Source organism: Condylura cristata, unplaced genomic scaffold (assembly GCF_000260355.1).
Source record: "Condylura cristata isolate star-nosed mole 26May11 unplaced genomic scaffold, ConCri1.0 scaffold00004, whole genome shotgun sequence".
Classification (NCBI taxonomy): domain Eukaryota; kingdom Metazoa; phylum Chordata; class Mammalia; order Eulipotyphla; family Talpidae; genus Condylura; species Condylura cristata.
The window spans coordinates 55,075,991-55,094,487 of record NW_004567105.1 but is presented as its reverse complement, the minus strand read 5'-3'; the positions used below and the strand labels follow the sequence as shown (position 1 = coordinate 55,094,487).

The 18,497-nt window shown below is 38.5% G+C and overlaps 1 protein-coding gene across 3 annotated transcripts in view; it reads left to right on the top strand.

Annotated features, from left to right (window-relative positions):
* The window catches only part of PXK (PX domain containing serine/threonine kinase), a 45,343-nt gene that overhangs the window by 13,251 nt on the left and 13,595 nt on the right, over positions 1-18,497 (top strand). For all 3 annotated transcript variants that reach the window (XM_012735322.1, XM_004676026.2, XM_012735321.1), the window contains exons 4-15: positions 4,218-4,295; positions 4,626-4,699; positions 5,278-5,352; positions 8,356-8,460; positions 9,072-9,173; positions 10,383-10,544; positions 10,909-11,026; positions 12,251-12,329; positions 14,550-14,598; positions 17,224-17,301; positions 17,827-17,913; positions 18,368-18,437. In XM_012735322.1, the coding sequence (XP_012590776.1) occupies positions 4,218-4,295; positions 4,626-4,699; positions 5,278-5,352; positions 8,356-8,460; positions 9,072-9,173; positions 10,383-10,544; positions 10,909-11,026; positions 12,251-12,329; positions 14,550-14,598; positions 17,224-17,301; positions 17,827-17,913; positions 18,368-18,437 (1,077 nt within the window). The remainder of the gene's footprint in view (positions 1-4,217; positions 4,296-4,625; positions 4,700-5,277; positions 5,353-8,355; positions 8,461-9,071; positions 9,174-10,382; positions 10,545-10,908; positions 11,027-12,250; positions 12,330-14,549; positions 14,599-17,223; positions 17,302-17,826; positions 17,914-18,367; positions 18,438-18,497) is intronic.

The following is an 18,497-nucleotide window of genomic DNA, read 5'->3' as shown; positions in this document are numbered from 1 at the left end:
AAGGGATGGGGGTAAGGGACCTTTTAAAAGGTTTTTTATTTTTCTTAAGTTTTATTGGTTTCCAGTAGTTTACATAACTATTAATTTGGCGAGTACAACTTCACACCTCCATCTGTGAGCGCAACCTCACTTAACTTTCACCAAAGCCAAGTGCCACAACCCTGCTGTCTTCTCTCCCCTGGCTCCACTTCTTACCCCCATTCTCTCAGGATATTGTTCAGTCTTAGAAGTATTCTTGTTTGGCTGGTTTCTTCCTTTGCTATTTATACTCCACAACTGAGTGAGACCACTCAGTGACTGTCTTTCATTTTCTGACTTATTTCACTTAGCATACTCACCTCACGATCCACCCTTTTTGCACCAGAAGAATACTACTTCATCTTCATTTTTAGTGACCGAGTAGTAGTCCATTAACTGTATTTTCCACAGTTTTTTTATCCAGTTATCTTTTGATGGGCATTTGGGTTGGTTCCATGTCATGCCTATTGTGAATAATGCTGCTGTGAACATCAAAGTACATAAATCTTTCTTTCCATATTAGTGTTTTCATGAATTTTGGGTAAATACCTAGCAGAGGTATTGCTGGATCAGATGGTATTTCCACTTTTTTTTTTAGGAATCTCCATACCATTTTCCATAGGGCTGTACCAAATTGCATTCCCACCCACAGTGGATGAATGTTCCTTTTACTCTACATCTTTACCAGCATTTGTTGTTTCCAGTCTTTTTAATATAGGGTCACTCTTATAGAGGTGAGGTGATTTCCATGTGATTTAGATTTATATTTCCCTTATAATAAGTGGTGTTGAGCATTTTATCATGTCCCACCTGAATTACTTTGGAGATGTATTTATTTCAGTCTTCTGCCCTTTCTTTCTTTCTTTTTTTATTTTAGTGGATTGCTTGTTTTCCTTGTCGTTACATTGTTTGAATTCTTTATATGTCTTGGAAATTATCCCTTTCTCAGAGATGGGATGTACAGCTCTCTCCTCCCAGTCCCTAAATTGCCTTTTCATTTTGAGGTACAAAAGTTTTTAAGTTTGGTGTAGCCCCACTTGTTTGTTTTTCTTATTGTTTGCTTCTTGCATTTAGAGATGTGTCCCCAAGTATGTCTCTGTTGTTGATCTTCAGGAGTGTATCCCGTTTCCTTTTATGTATTTTATGGTTTCAGGTCTTATATTCCAGTATTTAGTTCACGTTGAATGAAGTTTTGTATACGGACTTAAATAATGACCTAGTTCCATTTTGTTGCATGTGGCTGGTCCCCCAACACCATTTGTTGGGGAACGGCTTTCTTTGATCCAGTGTATAGTCATGATTCCTTTGTCAGAGGTTAACTGCCATATTTGTGTGGGCTTATTTCTGGGTTCTCAATTCTGTTCCAAGGTGGTGGGGCATTTACTCAGAACAAGAACAGAATGTTCTGTGTATGTGCATTCTTCTTTGTCACTCCCTGTTATATAGACTGGGGATCTGGCTTCTGGTTGTAGGGCTGGAGGGTCAGTGTTTGTTCCCTGTAGGCATGTTATGGGGCTGGGCTGTACACAGTAGGGACAGTTGGTATAGCATGAGCTGAAAAGTTGGAGCTCTGGGGGAAGCACTGAATGGACCTGACGGTTTTGCTCTGCATTTCATGTGTGGAGTTGTTTATCAGCACGTGCAGAGCTTGGAGTTTCCTCCTAAGTGTCAATCAATACCAGGAAAATAGAGGATAGATATCTTCCTTTTCATGAACTTATGTTTTAATGGGAGAGACCGTCTATATCCATGGAACATGCACTGACCTTTAGTTCTTGCTTCATCAAGTACTTGAGTTCCTACTATGTGCCAGGTGTTATGAAAACAGCAACCAGGAGAGGAAGCCCTCCTACTCTCTCCTCAAGGCACTTCTTCAGAGAGACCAGCAGTGAAGACAGCTGGGTAAACAATGGACAGCATCTTATGATGGGGAGAGGTGATTGTAGACTCCTCAGAAGAGGTGACACCTGCACATTGAGCTAAGTGGCAGTTAGCCAGGCTGAGGGGCAGGGTCCAGTGCTACACAGAGAGAAGTATTTCCATATGACTGTGATCTACTGAGATTAAGATGTATCCTTCCAGCCAGAGTTTACAGTCTAGTAGAAAAGAATAACTCTAATGGGGGAGAGAGTGTGGGCGGGGACAGGTAGAGCACTGGGAGAATGCAACTGATGGAATCCTGAACAAGGGAGCAGTGCATTTGATGGAGCCTTGAAGGATAAATGGATAGGAGAAGGAGATTGCTGGGGGCCAGGGGCTGGTGGAAGACAAATTTCAGAACGAAGACAGTAGGAAGCACCACTTATGGAGGAGATGAAGCTAGAAAACTAGGCTAAAGCCAGAGCTAGGTGGAACACTAGGTTTGGAAACTTGGTCTTGATTTGTTAAGGACACAGGCTCCAAGAAAGAGTAGATACAGAGGATTAAAGTGTGTTGCCTGAGTCTGAGAGGCAGGGATTAACATTGGGCATGGTAGTCATGCAATTTACTTGATGATAAATCATGGTTCAGTAAAAATATAATGTCCTTCTTATAATTCTCTGACCTCTCAGGATTATAAAAAGGTTATTTCCCATCTTCAATTTATCAGTAACAAACTAGCATGTTCCATTTGTTCACTGCTGTTTTCCCCCCTTGCTAAAACAAGATGTGGGACATAATAGCACATAATAAACTTGAATAATGATTTTGTGGGGAATTATGAGTCACTGCTAGTCTTGAACTAACTGTCTTTTATAGTCTTTTAGAATGACATCATACCATGTCTAGAAAATTATTTTTCACGATTCCCCTCATAATTGATTTGAATGATTTTCACTTACAATAATTTCTTTCAAGCTTTTTTATGTTTATGTTAATTTAGGATTGTTTGTGCTCAAGTTATTTGGGAAAACTAAAAGCCTGTTATGTCAGTTGCAGAAGAAGTACAGAGTTCCCAGTGTTGACAATGAAAATTGATGTGTTTTTGCCACACCCAGCCCCTCCCAACAGTTTGTCACTTTAGGGGAGTGAGAACAAATATAAAAGGGCCAGTTTTGTATTTGATCATCTCAGATTTTCTTCTGTGTGGATTGACATTCAGTGAAACAAAGAGCTAGTAGATTATTTTCTTCTCTGAATCTTATTTCATAATTAACTGTAAAATATATCAAAATGACATTGTTTGCCAATTGTTTAGCATGATCATTCCAGCCTAGGTCATCCTGACATATGGAGGGCATTTCTGCCAAATTTTATGCCTTTCTGTTGTGCTTGGAATGTAATTAATGCCAGACCGAGGTGAAATTCCACTGAATTTGCAGGACTGCTGTTTGCAGTCAGGGCTCTGAAGTGCCGCGTTTGCTCACTGAATTGAGGGGAAATAGCAAGTTACAGATGTTGCATTTTGCAGGAAATGTAAAAGCACAGTTATTCTGATAATTTCTTAATACTGTGAACTTGAAAGAACTTCCTCTTCTTACTGACTTCACACAATAGAACTGTGTTGTAGCTGTACATAGATGCTTTAGATGCTTGTCTAAAACACTTGCTTTTATTTCCAAATATATTTAAGGCTAATCACTTCTTTGTTTGTGAAAGCTATAATTTCATGAGGAATGAGGATGGGATAAATATCGCTGAGAGCAGCATTAAATGCTGTTCCAGCTGACCTTCGAACATGATTTGAGTTTTGTGTTTGGGTTGTGTTTTGGTGCATATATTGAATTCTTGGCTTATACCAGCTAGTTTTACATATATTAGTTCTACCATTAAAAAATGTATGAGCATATGTTGTACATATAGACACATATATGTACACATCATTAATAATTATTATTTTTCTTTAATAAATAGAATACATCAATTTGAAATAATTTTAGGAAAGTGTATAGTAAAAAGGTGATGATAATACAGTTTCCATATACCCGGCACCCAGTTTCTCCTGTTAACATCTTATATAACTCTGGCACAGTTATCAAAACTAAGAAACTAACATTGGCACATTACTATTAATTAGAGAGTTTATTTAGGCTTTACTAGCTTTTCCTCTAATGCCCTTTTTCTTATGCCAGGATACAGTGTAGAATCCCACATTATATTTAGTCTGTGTTCTTATTTATTTTGACACTTACCTTTTTTAAGAAGGTCATCCTTTATAGTCTTAAGCGTGGTGCTTTCCTGATACGTTTGACTAATGAGTTTCTAAAATGTCTTTGCAGAGATTGCCTTGCAACAGGTTTCCATGTTCTTCCGGTCAGAGCCAAAGTGGGAGGTGGTAGAACCATTGAAAGACATAGGTGAGCCATTGGCATACCCATTCTGTTAAAAAAGATGGATCACAGAACTGGATTCTTTGTCATGCTTTCTTATAGTTATCCCAAGAAAGCTCTTAAATGCAGGTGATTTTTTCCTTTTGCCTCCCTACTTCTTGAGGATGCAGTCCTAGATTTTTTTTTTTAGTCCAGCTTTAATCATGTCAACATTACCAAATGGTTGTTTTACTGGTGCCTATGTAACTATGGGTAATGTTGCCAAACTTAATTTCCATTAACTACTTAGTTAATGAAACTTATATCGATTGGTGTAAAAATTATGTAGCCATAAACACATCTGTGCTTTTATGGTAGGTTGGAGGATAAGAAAGAAATATTTCTTGATGAAGATTAAAAATCAGCCAAAGGAACGGCTAGTGTTAAGCTGGGTAAGCTAGTTTTATTTTTGCTGCTGTTCTTTTTGCTTCCGTCTCATTTCAGGAACTTTAGATGGGTTTTTAAAAGTAGATATTGACAAGAGAATTATGAAACTGTATTTATTCTTGACTGATGTTGTAAAGGCCTCCTCTTTAAAGGAGAGTCATTTTAAGTCACGTTGCTTATACATTTAGTCATAGCTATGTGATTATATTTACTCAACTGGTAAACATTTGGAAAGAAATAGGAACAGCTTGAAATAATCTACTGAAACCTCTTTAGGGCTGGCAGTATTGCAGTTTGTTTTAATGAAACTAGTTGGGTTTTGCTTTATTTTGTCTCTCACTTTGGGAGGTTCAATAATACATTTGGTTAATGGAATTAGGTGGTGGTATAGTCTTGCTATTACAGTCCTGATGTTTATATACACCTTTCTAGAAAAGCTTGGCAGCAGAAAACTTAGTGTGGTTTTCATCATTGGTTGACAGTCATATTTTTGGACAAATCTTTGAAAAAAGGAAAGCCTTATAAAGAAATCTTTTAATGACCAAGACAACAAACACTCTAATATTTCCTCACATGTTTTCAGGCTGACCTCGGCCCTGACAAGTATCTATCAGATAGAGATTTTCAGTGTCTAATCAAACTTCTGCCTTCCTGTTTGGTGAGTACAAGTTCTTCTGTTATTCTTGGTGCAGATCAGTTTACACTGTTTTCTTATGGGTGACTGTGGACAGAAGAATTGGAAATACTCTACAGGCTTAAGAGAATGGAGCAGTACCTAGGATTTCGGTTTAGACTGAAATTATGCAGGTCAGCTTCCCATAAATTAGAAGCCATTTCAATGGCATTCGAGACATTTCCACACCCCATGAATTGGAGTCATTTAAATGTAGCCTTTGTGTTTGAAGCAAATCAGTGGGAAAGCAGTCTATTCTCTGAGCCTCTAGTTCTTGGTGAGAGTGGAGTTGAAAGATCTGTTTCTAGCCTGAGAAAACAGAAATAGTATGGATTTAGATAAGCTAGATGAGGAAAAGGCAAAATAGTCCTTTTGCTGTTTGAATTACATAACTCTCCCAGGCTAACTAGCTGGAGTGAGCCTTGAAGAATACCTGACATTATTTGTGCAAATGCACAGTCCTAACCAGATGTCTTTCGTGGAAAGAATGACATCAGTATATTTCAAAATATATGTAGAATTTCTCCAGAAGACTAATCTGGCCAGAAAATTGAGTTAGTGTTGATGTTCATTTATATGTGGTCTGAAGAATGGTGTAGGACCCCAGAATGAGTCATTCAACTAGTTGGGTTGGCAAGTTTTTTTTTCAGATAGTGTTTTGTCAAGCTAGCAAAACCAAGCTTTCAATGAGGTGTGATAGAAGGTGAAAGAAAAAATGCTGTGGTCTTTCTAAATTTCTTTTAATGGATGTGCTTTCTAAAAAGTGGAACAGAAAGTAGTGCATATTAATTACATCAAAGCCAGAAAACATAGATAAGCAAAAAATAAGAAAAAAAATCATGCTTAATCTCAGTCAATCAGAAGTATAAACCAAAATGTTTAGTTGCTTTTCTAAAATTTTATATGATTATTTTTAAAAAATTGTTTTAAAAACTGATATTTTAGTCCCTCCCTGGTAGTGCAAGGGGATAAAACTCATGAAGGGGATAAAACTATGAAGCTATCCCTAGACACTGCAGCAGGAGTTTGAGCCCAGTCCTGGGAGCTGACCCTCATAGCACAGCCGGCCTCTCCTTTCTGGTCCTCTGTTCCCTGCTGAAGTGGTTTCAGTCAGTCTGCTGGTTCTGCTTCCCACTCTCTCTGGTGAATCCTCTCACCCCTGGCACCTCTGGCCTGTACCCCAGTTCTTGTATACATAAATAAATAAACCTTTAAAAAAAAAAAAGAACCCTGATGTTTTCATTAATGCTACACCAGGAGCACCTTTTGCTTTTGATAAATATAGTATAACATCATTATACTGGCTACATAAAATAATTGGCTATGCCTCAGTTTATTATTATTGTTATTACATTGACTTTCTGATGCAATATATGTTACTACCTACCACTACATCATTTTCTGAACTGGTGAGCAACTCTTGGTAAAGTTTTAGCATGAGAGGAATTACAGTGATCTCTCAAATCATCCTAAGTGGTCACATTACTGAATATGTAACAGGAGGGAAAGTCTGCGTTTTACATGTGTTGCAGGCACACTGCTCCTACTCCTTGTAAGGGGCAGTTGTCCAGAGCTCTGTAACTAGAGAGGATTAGAATTTGATACTTTTGTTTGCAGAAAGATTTCCTTATATGAGAGTAGACAAAAGATTCTAATTTGTTGCATCTGTAGCTAGAATTTGGGCACTGAGATGTACTTAATTTATTCTAGTTGATTTTTTAATAGATATTTTGATCATTTTATTAAATTGATAAGAATAGGTTGTCTGAATTCTGTTCTCACTTTAAAAATAAAATGTTTCCCGCCTTCCCATCACTTATCCCAAAACACTGATTTGGACTTTGCTGACAGCCTACTTACTCTTCATCATCCAAGCATCCCATTCTACCTCCTTTTCCCCTTCCCCTCACTACTTCAGTTTAATCAACTAGCCTATTAGTCTTTCAGATCACATCTAGTGTCTTTGCTCTTATTATATAAAAAATCATAATGGATAATTTTAGCTAAACATTTATACCCATCTTAATTATTTTCTTAAGATAAACTACTAGAATGAATTAACTAATGATAGGGAGATGTTTTGAGACTATACAGATATCCTGTTCTTTACCAAACTTATTAGTTTTAACATTCATGCAGTTTCTAGCACCATCATTCCTTCTGTATTTGTTAATTGATACTCTACTATAAGAAAGAACTTTCTACTCTTTCTTCTTTGTTTAGTCAGTCTGAACTCAAGGATTTTAATTTTATTCATTGGGGTTCTTTTTGGGGTGGCAAAAGTATTTAGAATGTTTTGTGTGGCCATTGCATAACTTTAGGAATATACTGAAAATCATTGATCTTTAAATAGATCTCTAATCTTTAAATAGATGAATTACAATCATGTGAATTATATTTCAGTAAAACTTTTGTGATTATATTTAAAAAATATTTGCATCAGCCATTTTGAATCATCCAATTGTACACCCCTATAAATGGACAGAGAGATTCATGTTAACTGCTGGGTTTCAAGGACCAAGATCCCAAAAGATGCCACTTTTGCTTGTTTTCTACCCGCCATGTGTATCCCTGGCCTGCCAATAAAGAATGTGTGAAATGTTAGGCAAAGTTGTAAGTGAGGACACTTTTATCCTAGTCCCCACTTGTCTAGTCTAAGATTTGACGGTATCCTTTGCCAATTTACAGAGGCAGAATGCTAAAACTGATCTTCTCAAAATTCATGCTTTCCTTCTCTCCCACTATAGGTTAGCCGGAATTAGGAGACTGGGTTTATTAAAGCAGATATCTTCACACACGTAGAATTTACTGTGTCCATTATCTCCACTTCCTTTTGTTAATATAGTTGGTATTCTTTCAAAGGAATGAGGTACTAGCTGGCCTTGTGATCAGGGGTATCCCCACATTTGTATTCAACTAGACCAGAGAGGTGGTACTTGACTCTGCATCTGATGAAAGTAAATGTGAATTTCTTTTTTGTTTTGGCAGCATCCTTACATTTATCGGGTTACCTTTGCCACAGCTAATGAATCCTCAGCATTGCTAATTAGGATGTTTAATGAAAAAGGAACTCTGAAGGACCTGATCTACAAGGTACTACTAGTGCAAGTTCAAGATCATAGCAGAAGTTTACAAGTCCCTTTGCTACTGTTATTGGTCCTTAAACCCTAAGGTTCAGGGATTTTTGGTTCAGTATACTTTATTTGAAATTTATTTACTTATTTTAGCACTAAAATCTGCCCAGTTTGTTTAAATAGTATTCCTTGCCCCACATAGAGAAGGTTGAATATTTAATGATTATGTCCATTACATTGTCAGCTGCTCTAGGCGTTTCTGTAGTGTAGTGGTTATCATGTTTGCCTCCATTGTCAGCTGCTCGCTTACCTTGGTTTTGAAGTTTGTCTTTTACATAACAAAATAGTATTGAACTATCTCAATAAAATTTGGGGGAAATTTTTCTCCTCCCAAATGTCTAAGGAGATGTAAGACATTGGGAGTCTTCTAAGGCCAAGAATAGAGATATCTTCACTGAACTAGAAAAGAGGACAGAACCTAGGTCAGCCCCTTCATAGCCGCTCTCTAGACTGATATAGTCTGAAAGCCCAAGTCCTTTGGGCCGAACTTGCCAGGCGCCCCCAACAGAAGCTAAGTGTGAGTGCTGACCCCTCTTCTACTTCTTATGTGCTCTTTCTCCTTCCCCTAAGTCAAAACCAAAAGACCCATTCCTAAAGAAGTACTGCAACCCCAAGAAGATTCAAGGCCTTGAACTCCAGCAAATAAAAACCTATGGGCGACAAATATTAGAGGTAAGAGGCATTCATTTTTGTTTACATTGTGTTGAAATTTCACCCTGCATTACATTATTCTTTTGGTAAAGTTTTCAGGCAGTATCCAAAATAGTTTTAAGTTCAGTAATCAGATCACTTAAGCCAGTTTTTAAGCAGATACTTGAGAGTGTAGCAGCTGTAATATTTTAACCTTTTATTGATTTAATTTTTTAAATTAACTTACAATGCATTTATCACATTATATAGGTTTCAGGCTTTCATTGTTGAGAATCAAGGCAGTAGTTTAGATCTGCAAAATTCCGAAAGCCTAGCTACTGGCGCTTAGTGTCTGATTTTTAAGAACATTACTGTGTGATCACAAATTTTTGTGTTATCATTGGTTAATCTTTATCTTTGTGCAAGATTCTTGACTTTATTATATATTTTACCATCTGGCTGCCTTGCAGAAGAGTAACTAGGATGAAAAGCCTACATGTCATTTTCTAGAGCAGTATCCTCCAAGCTTCTTGGATTGGACAGCCCTACCAATGAAAACAATTCCCAAAGATCCTCCCCTAATGTCACATATGTGAAACTATTGTATACATGTACCACTAATAATACATTTTGTACACCCTAAGTTAAGAGAGTGTGATATTACAGACAAAACAAATAGCAATGCTATAACATTTTCTTGCAGTTCTCGGTGGGTTGTGCTGGCACCTTTTTAGGCTAACGCTGCCCTCATTCTGTGTCCAGGCATCTTTCCTGCCTGGTGAGTCACTGTTAGTTAAATGGCCACCAAAAAGTTTGCTTCTGCCATGTGTTTCTGTTAACCAACAGCCAAATATATTCTGAGGAGAGATTGGCTAGAGATGTTTCAACTCAATCCCTTTTCCTGAGTAACTGGCTGAAACTCTGACATGATAAACTCATCTTTGCAGAAGGTGCAAAACTTTGCTTTGAAGAGAAATAGGCTTTTAGGATCAGAAAGTGTTTACCGTAGAAACTTCTAGTTTCAAAGCTGTTAACCACAAGTAGATACAGGCTCCTTCTCCAAAGGAAATAAAGGGAAATCATCCAGCATCACCTCCTTTTATAAAGAAATGGGGGTGGCATTTTTCTTTAGGACTTTCCCAAGTGACCTGTTTGCGTTTCAAAATATGTTGATCTAAAAAGCAAATCTAACCTGTTTTATATCTGAATGAGTTGAGGGGAAAATGATACCTATACATATTTTTGTAATAGGCACTGAAGTTTCTACATGACAAGGGGTTTCCTTATGGGCATCTTCATGCCTCCAATGTGATGCTCGATGGGGACACCTGCCGGCTGCTGGACCTGGAGAATTCCTTATTGGGCCTGCCTTCCTTCTACCGATCTTATTTCTCACAGTTCAGGAAAATCAATGTAAGTTTCTGAAAGTAATGCACAGCAGATTCATTTTTAGGTATAATTGATCCCCATGGCAAGGCAGGCGATCTGCACTAAGCAGCAAAGGGCCAGTGGGGTTGGGGTAGGCCAGCTGTCCTTGCCCTTACTTTTCCCATAGCACATTTCTGTATCTCCAAGAGTCCACGTTGAAATGGTAGATTGAACAAGGAGGGATGAGGGATCACTGATTGGAAAACCATGGAGAGAAGTACTAAGATCTTTAGTACTTTCACTGATTAAGAGTGGGTTCCTCAGTGGAAGCCTGGAGCAAGGCCACTGGGATTCACAAAACCAAACTTTGTGGAAGGTGAACATGCCGTTGCTCTCTTTTCGTCCACAGACATTGGAAAGTGTGGATGTCCACTGCTTTGGCCACTTACTGTATGAAATGACTTATGGACGACCACCGGACTCTGTGCCTGTAGATTCCTTCCCTCCTTCGCCATCTATGGCTGTGGGTCAGTATGGGGTTTGGAGGGGTCTTCTGGGCCCTGAAAAGCCTGCAGAACTACTCACCCCCTTTCCAGAGTCCAGAAAAAAAAAAACAACACAGAGAATGTTGCCATGCTCCACAGTCCACAGCCAGAATTTTTACCTAATGTAAACAAGTAAACCAGACCTGAGTAATTTACTTAAGTGCACTTCACTGGAAATTCACATGGCTTGTCTGTTTGTCAATCTATCAGAAACCTCAAGGGAGTTTTTCAAACGTATATTAAAATTCTGAAAAGCAAGGATGGTTAAACTGAGTCTGGTATAGAAGAAGAAATCAGGACCAGGCAACTTGAAGCCCCTCATGTGGACCCAGGCTAGGGTTGGAAGCCAGACCGAGACTGGGGTGAGATCTGCAAGGAAGGAGCCTGGCAAGCCCAGGACAGGAAAGGCAGAACAGAAATGCAGGTGCCTGGCAAGTGAGATCCAGGAACTCTTCCAGCATATTAAAGGGACTGTGAGGAGCCAAGGAACAGGAGGGAAGGACCTCCAGGAGAGGGATGTAGAAACAGATGCAGACTCACCCAGGGACCATTTCATTGCTTCCATAGCCAGCTCAAAACTCATTGCTAGGACAGAGAGACCAGGGTAGCCCTTGGACCATGGGCCTTTGAGGTATGCAGGTTAACACTCTGTCAACTGTTAGTTGTGTGTGACCATGGGGTGCTTTAAGAGAATAGGTTCGAAGATTAGTTTGTATTGCGTTGAAACAGCTGAAACGGAACAGTGGCCCATGAGTAGAAGACATGACTGCTTTTGTTATTATCATCCAAGGTGTTGGATGGTGAGATATCAGCAGTTGCCTTTCAATGTGTTGGTTTTGCTTAAAAGCAGGCGAGCAGCAAAATGTCTTTCATGTTCAGAATTTTGTGTGTAGTGTTTACTTCTTTTTTAAGAAAGCAGGCACTTTTATGAATGATATCTTAAATCCTCCCTCCAATTATTTTTGAAATATATTTAGCTTTCTGTGGGCATGCGGTTTCAGAACCACTTATTCTGAGTCGTCGGTAACGTCAGTGTTGCCAGCATTCACCCATCACACGTACACCATCTGTCTGTGTGTGAACAGTTTTGACACTGTCCCTATCAGCCCGCAGACAGTGGTGGCAAAGCAGTGTCAAACTTTTCGTCACCAAATGGATTTGCCAGCGTGTTCTGTGGAACTAAAATGTGTATCTGTTCATTTCAAGTGGCCGTGTTGGAGTCTACGCTGTCTTGTGAAGCCTGTAAAAATGGCATGCCTACCGTCTCCCGCCTCTTACAGATGCCGTAAGTCAAGCCCATGTCCTGGTTGTCATTTCCTAATTGTTTTGAGCGCTGGACCCAAGTGCCTGGTGCTGTAATGAAGACTCACTGTGGTCCTTGCAGAGCCAAAGTATCTGCGTGTTGACAGCCCGTTGCTGCATGATCTCCTAGCCTGTCCCTCTGATCGCTGTGCCACCTTAGTCTGGCTGCTGTCCTTTAACATCAGCGTCATCTTCACATGCCTTTCCCTGGCGACATTAGCTTGAGTGTGTGTTCGTGGGGCAGCCCTTAGGACCCCGTTTCATTGCACCAGTTGGCTCCCAGCTGTGGCGCAGTCACAAGGTCTGCCCTCCCAGAGGAGGGTGCTGTGTGCTGGTCTCCCTTGCACTTGTTTGTTCATTTACTCATCAGGCAACATGCATTAACTACATAACATTACCAGGCTCTGTGCTGGGGGGCTTAGAGCTAGAGATTTTCTCTTTTAAACAGGGTTAGGAATAGATTATGGAGGCCATGGCATAGTGCTTAGGAACCTTCTTTTAAATATATTTTCTATTCTTTTATTGAAAAGCAATGGAGTGGTTAAGAAGAATGCATCTGAGGTTAGACATATCTGAGATGGCTCCAACATCGCCATTTTTACCTGGCTGGGTGACCACGGATACGTTTCCTACCTGTTGAAGCTGAGTTTCTGCAACTGTAAATTGAGGAAATTATATCACCCCTTCTCCAAAGGGAGGATTCAATGAGATGATCCTAATACAGTACCAGACATTAAATGATTGCTTATTAACTATTAGTTATGATTAATATTGATTCCGCTTCTATTCTGTGAGCATCATGCACCAGGCAGTATACCAGTTTGTTGTATAACAGGAGGTGTCAGAAAAGAGCACTATGGGGAAACAAGGGAGTTGCCAGACTCCCTTGAGAGCACTATGGGGAGACAAGGGAGGTAGCGTTTCGAGTGTCTTGTGTGTAGAGAGGGTCTGCTGTAGACCCGGCGCTGTACTAGACCTTGAGGATCCAAGATAAACAAAGAGAGTAGCCCTAGCCTTGGGCCTGTGGATGTGACATTCTACTGTTCAGATGACATTAGCATGTCCCTCTGCAACCAGTTACTGCACATGACCATATGAAATGGGAGAATAGGCCCAGTCAGGGAACAAACGCATTTTCAAAAAATGTTGAGAAGAAAATATATTGGTGGATAAGGAACAATCACATGAGTCACTTGGGTTTGCATTTCTACCCTCCAGTCCCTGCAGGCCTTTTGCATCCTCTCCCAGCCTTCCAGTTCTCAAATGAGTCCAAATAATTTTTATTTACTTAAATGTTTTTACCCTTGGACCTCCGGCCTTGAAAAGGTTGAAGAGTGCTTGGAGAGGTATGACTATGTTCAGTTGTAGTATCTTGTCTGGAAGTTAAGGGACCCCTGACCTTGAAGGGGGTTTTTCTCTCTCAAGGAGCTGCTCAAGGAGCACTGCAGGGAGAAATTAGTGCTGTTATTTCTACTTGTGATGCAGTTCCTATGCTTTAAAGAGGGGGCTCTTTAAGCAAAGACCCACCTGTGGCCATATGGGCTGTGCAAAACAGCCATCTAAATTCTCTGACCAGTTTTAGCCAAAGTAGCTCAGAATTCTACATGCTTTTAATAAGATATTTTTGAAGAAAGAATTGATATACTTTAAAAGCTGCTGTTTTGTGTTTTTTTATGAGAGTACAAGAAACACTTTTCTTTAAAAAATTTTTTTTCCCATTAGATTCCAATCAGGACAATTCCTTTCATATTGTACATTTTTATTATTGAATTTTGAATGAATTTTATCTTTCTACTAGGCAAAAAAAAATCAACTATTCTGTTTGGAAATATCTGCTGCATATTATTTTAGAATATAATGAGTAGAATAGAAATAATACTAATAATATGATTTGCAAAATAAATGTTCTCAAAGTGTTCATTAATTTACAATATTGCATAAGAAGAATGTTGCCCCATGGTAGGGAAATAACCAGCACAGCACTAACCTGATCCCCCTGTTTCCCCTCTACGATAGTGGGAGGGGCGAGATTTTCCCCAGATCACATTAGTGGCCTGAAAACACCCATGAGTCTGTTGATAAACTGAAGTAATGGATTGGTCGAGGGCTGGGAGATGTGGTGGGAACTATGGCCTACAGATGTCTCATGCTTTGATCCTGTTCTGAGAGAATACCTGGTTTAAGAAAGATTTTTTTTTTACAGACTGTTCAGTGATGTTTTACTAACCACTTCTGAAAAGCCACAATTTAAGGTAAAGCAAACGATATAATTTCCTGGTTTGTGACATAAATAAGTTGATTTTGAAAGTTAGGATCTTTTTTTCTTTTTTAATGAGATGTAATTGACATATAATGTTAATTTCAGCTGTACATCATAAACATTAGATTTTGAATATGTTATGAAATATTTACCATAATAAATCTAGTTAATATCCATCACCACAAAATTATAGATTTTGATGAGAACTTTTAAGATTTATTCTCAGCAAATTTCAATATAAATGCAATATTACTAACTCTAGCTACCATGCTGAATATTACGTTACCTAGACTTTTAGAACTGGAAGCTTGTACCTTTGACTGTCTTCACTCACCTCCTGCCTCCCACTTCCTATTCCCCTCCCTGGGCAACCACCAATCTGTTCACTGTATCTATAAGCTCAGTTTTGTTTTTGTTTATTTTTTCTTATAGATTGCACATATAAATGAGATCATATGGTATTTGTCTTTCTCCATCTGACTTATTTCACTTAACATAGTGCCCTTGAGGTCCATCCATATCATGTTGGTCACATGGCTAGTTCTTTTTATGGCTAATAATATTCCATCATGTGTTTTTATGTGTGTGTGTGTCTCTTTTTTAAATTTCTTTTTTTAGTTTTCTTATTGTAGTTGATCATTTTGTATAATATTTAATTTTTCCCCACATGTCTAGTCACTATAATTCTCACACCACTGAGGCACCCGTGACCATCACCATGGCCTTTTGTGTTCTTCCTGCTGCTGTTTTGACTCCTCTTCCTTCCCCTCCCATGTTGTATGCCTCAAATCTATAGTCAGCTTGCAAATTTTGTCTTTTTCTTGATTTTTTGTTCGGTTTCCCTATACTCTTCCTCTACGTGAGACCATTTGATATTTTTCATTTTCCTTCTGACTTATTTCACTGAGCACAATCCCTTCCAGCTCCATTCATGTTGCCACAAATGGTAAGAGTTTATCTTTTTTGATTGCAGAGTAATATTCCATTGTGTATATATACCACATCTTGATCTAGTCATCTGTGTTTTGTGCATTTAGGTTGTTTCCATTTCTTAACTATTGTAAATAGTGTTGCAATAAACATAGCAGTGCAGATTTCTCTTTGAATTCGTGTTTTTGTGTTCTTTGGTTAGATTCCCAGGAGTGGAATCACTGGATCATTTGGTAGTCCATTTTCAGTCATATTCCCCCTCTATCCACTGACTTTGACCATCAAAAATGTCTCCACATGTTGCCAAATGTCCCCTAGGTGCTAAGGAGTGTAAAATCACCCACATTTAGAGTCATGGATCTTTGGGCAAGTACCTAATCCTTGAGTCTTTGTTTACTCAGTGTTTGGAATCATTGAGAAATACCTGTCTTTTGTCATTGGACAACTGAGATAACGTTTGTAATTGCCTCTTTGGGTCTGGCTCTCATCAGTGCTCACTGTTGTTGTAATTGTAGGTAGTTAAATGAAGGACAACTCTCTCTCTCTCTCTCTTCTTTGTACTCCAGAAAAGCATGTAATACTATTATGATAAAATTAAATTTAGGAAAAAAACAAAACCAAAACCAGAGGTGGAGTTAGAAGATTGTATAGCTGAAAGAGAGAGATGCTTTCCTCTGTTGCAGTTTACCTTTTAGAGCAGTTCTGACAATAGTGGTTTCTTTGGAACCAAAGTAGGAAAGAAAGACATTTAAATTCTTCTCTTCTTCACTGAAATTCCCCAAGAAGTGTCTTCAGCCTTATAAATAAATATACTCTCTCTCAACCCACCAGTCCGGCCTTGGGATTATTGTCAGACCATATTCTCCTAGACCAGAGAGTCTATACAGCAAAGACAATATTATTTTTTAAAAAAAAAATGTTTAAAAACACCCATTTCATGTATATGTATTTTGTTTCTGGAAAGACATAAGAAAGTCATGACCTCCATAGAGGTAACTAGGTGGGAGATTTTTTTACATTTTCTTTTTTATTAATAATTAAAACAAGTTTCCTACATCACTGTCATCCCTATATTTCTCTCGTCATCATATCACCCGTGAACCATCACTACATTCTCTGTGTTCGTCCCTCCTCTGCCCCCAGATTCTTACTTTTGTTTGTTTGTTTATAACAGTTTATTTTTATATCATTTTGTACATTTTCCCCCCATTTCAATTGTAATCCCCGTGGGTTTCCCATCACTAAGTCACCCGTGTGCTATCACCATAATCCTGTGCACTTCCCTCCCCACCCCCCAAGATTTTTTTTACTATGTATATATTATTAATAACTTGAATTTTGAACTCTGTAACTCTATTGCCTACTCAAAATTGTTTTTAATTTAGATTTTTAAAATATAAAGAGAAAAAGTTGTGATCTGGATATCTGTTTTTTAGGTCTGGACTCCTCATAATTTGAAAAACTTAAATTCATAAATGACAGGCTAAGAAGAATACCAGGCTATTGTTAAGAATATCTTCCAGCAGAATAAGTCTTAATCTTATGAATGAGAGAAAAATAAATCTTTCACAGTGAAAACTTCTCTGAAGTCACAAAATATACATATGTACACATTCTTGTAAGTTTATATTTAAAATTTTAATTATGATAAAGAATATAATATAAAATGTATTTTCTCTTCTTTCAGATCCCCACAAAGTTAAAAGAGGCATTGAGAACTGCCAAAGAATGTATAGAAAAAAGACTAGTTGAAGAACAGAAACAGGTACATTGTTAAAAATTCCTCATTACCTTTTGATCTTTTAGTATCCCATCCTCTGTTGTGGTATTCACAGTGATTTACTTTTGGCTAATTGTTCATTCCATAAGCATTTCTTGCATATTTGCTCTAAATCAAGCTCCAGGCTTGATCCTGAGAGACAGCTGAAACTTTACAGTCCTGCCCTCTATCAGCTCAGCCTGTAGGAGATACAAGCATGTCCCCCAAAGAAGGTTATCCTCTGTGACCAGGGCAAGCTGGGTGATGGAAGGGACGGTATGGCTCATGTCCTGAAGGTACAGGGGAACATACTCATCTTTAAAAGAGAGAAAGGCAAGAAGGAACTGGAAAGTAGGAAGATTCATCCACTGGCCTATTTTCCCCAAGACATCCAGACCTAAGTTTGGAGGCAGACAGGCTGAGTAAGGAGAGATTTTTTTCCATCCAAATAATTTGTTTTGGCAAAGCCTGTTAGGGATTTTATTAGCACGAGATACATTTACATTCGTGGTGAACTGTGGTCTCTTAAAGATTCACCAGCATCGAAGACTAACTAGAGCTCAGTCTCATCATGGATCTGAAGAAGAAAGGAAAAAGAGAAAAATCCTAGCTCGAAAGGTAAGCCTGGTGATTCTGAATCATTTCTATGAATTGTTGGCAATGTGAGGAGTTCTGGGGTAATGGTACACATTTTTGTACCATAATGACAGCTTTTGTGCTGTTATCTCCTAGAAAGTTAAAACTATTTCAAGTGACTGGTTTGTAATTTATGGAAGGGAGGTCTAGAGTAGTGGCAGCAAAGGGAACCACACAATTTCCTGGCCTGTGGGGCTTATGCTGGCCTGATAGAATTGGAGGAAACAATTGTCTTGAGTCAGTGAAGTCAGAATTCTTGGGTGTTTTTTTTCCTCTTTGGTTTTGGTTTGTGGCTTCCTCACTGTCTTAAGTTATGAGGCCAAATAATGACTTTGTATGTTACTAACAGTAAACTGTATGTCTGGAAAACATTTTATTTTAACTCCCAGCTTCAGTGTGTTTATTCTTTGCTATTCTCTTTCTCTCCTTTTTGAAGAAGTCAAAACGATCTGCTGTTGAAAATAGTGAAGAGCATTCAGCAAAATACAGCAACTCTAATAATTCAGGTAACTTGTTAGAGATTATGGAGCATCCAGAATCATAAGGCCAAGAATAAAAGTCAAGAA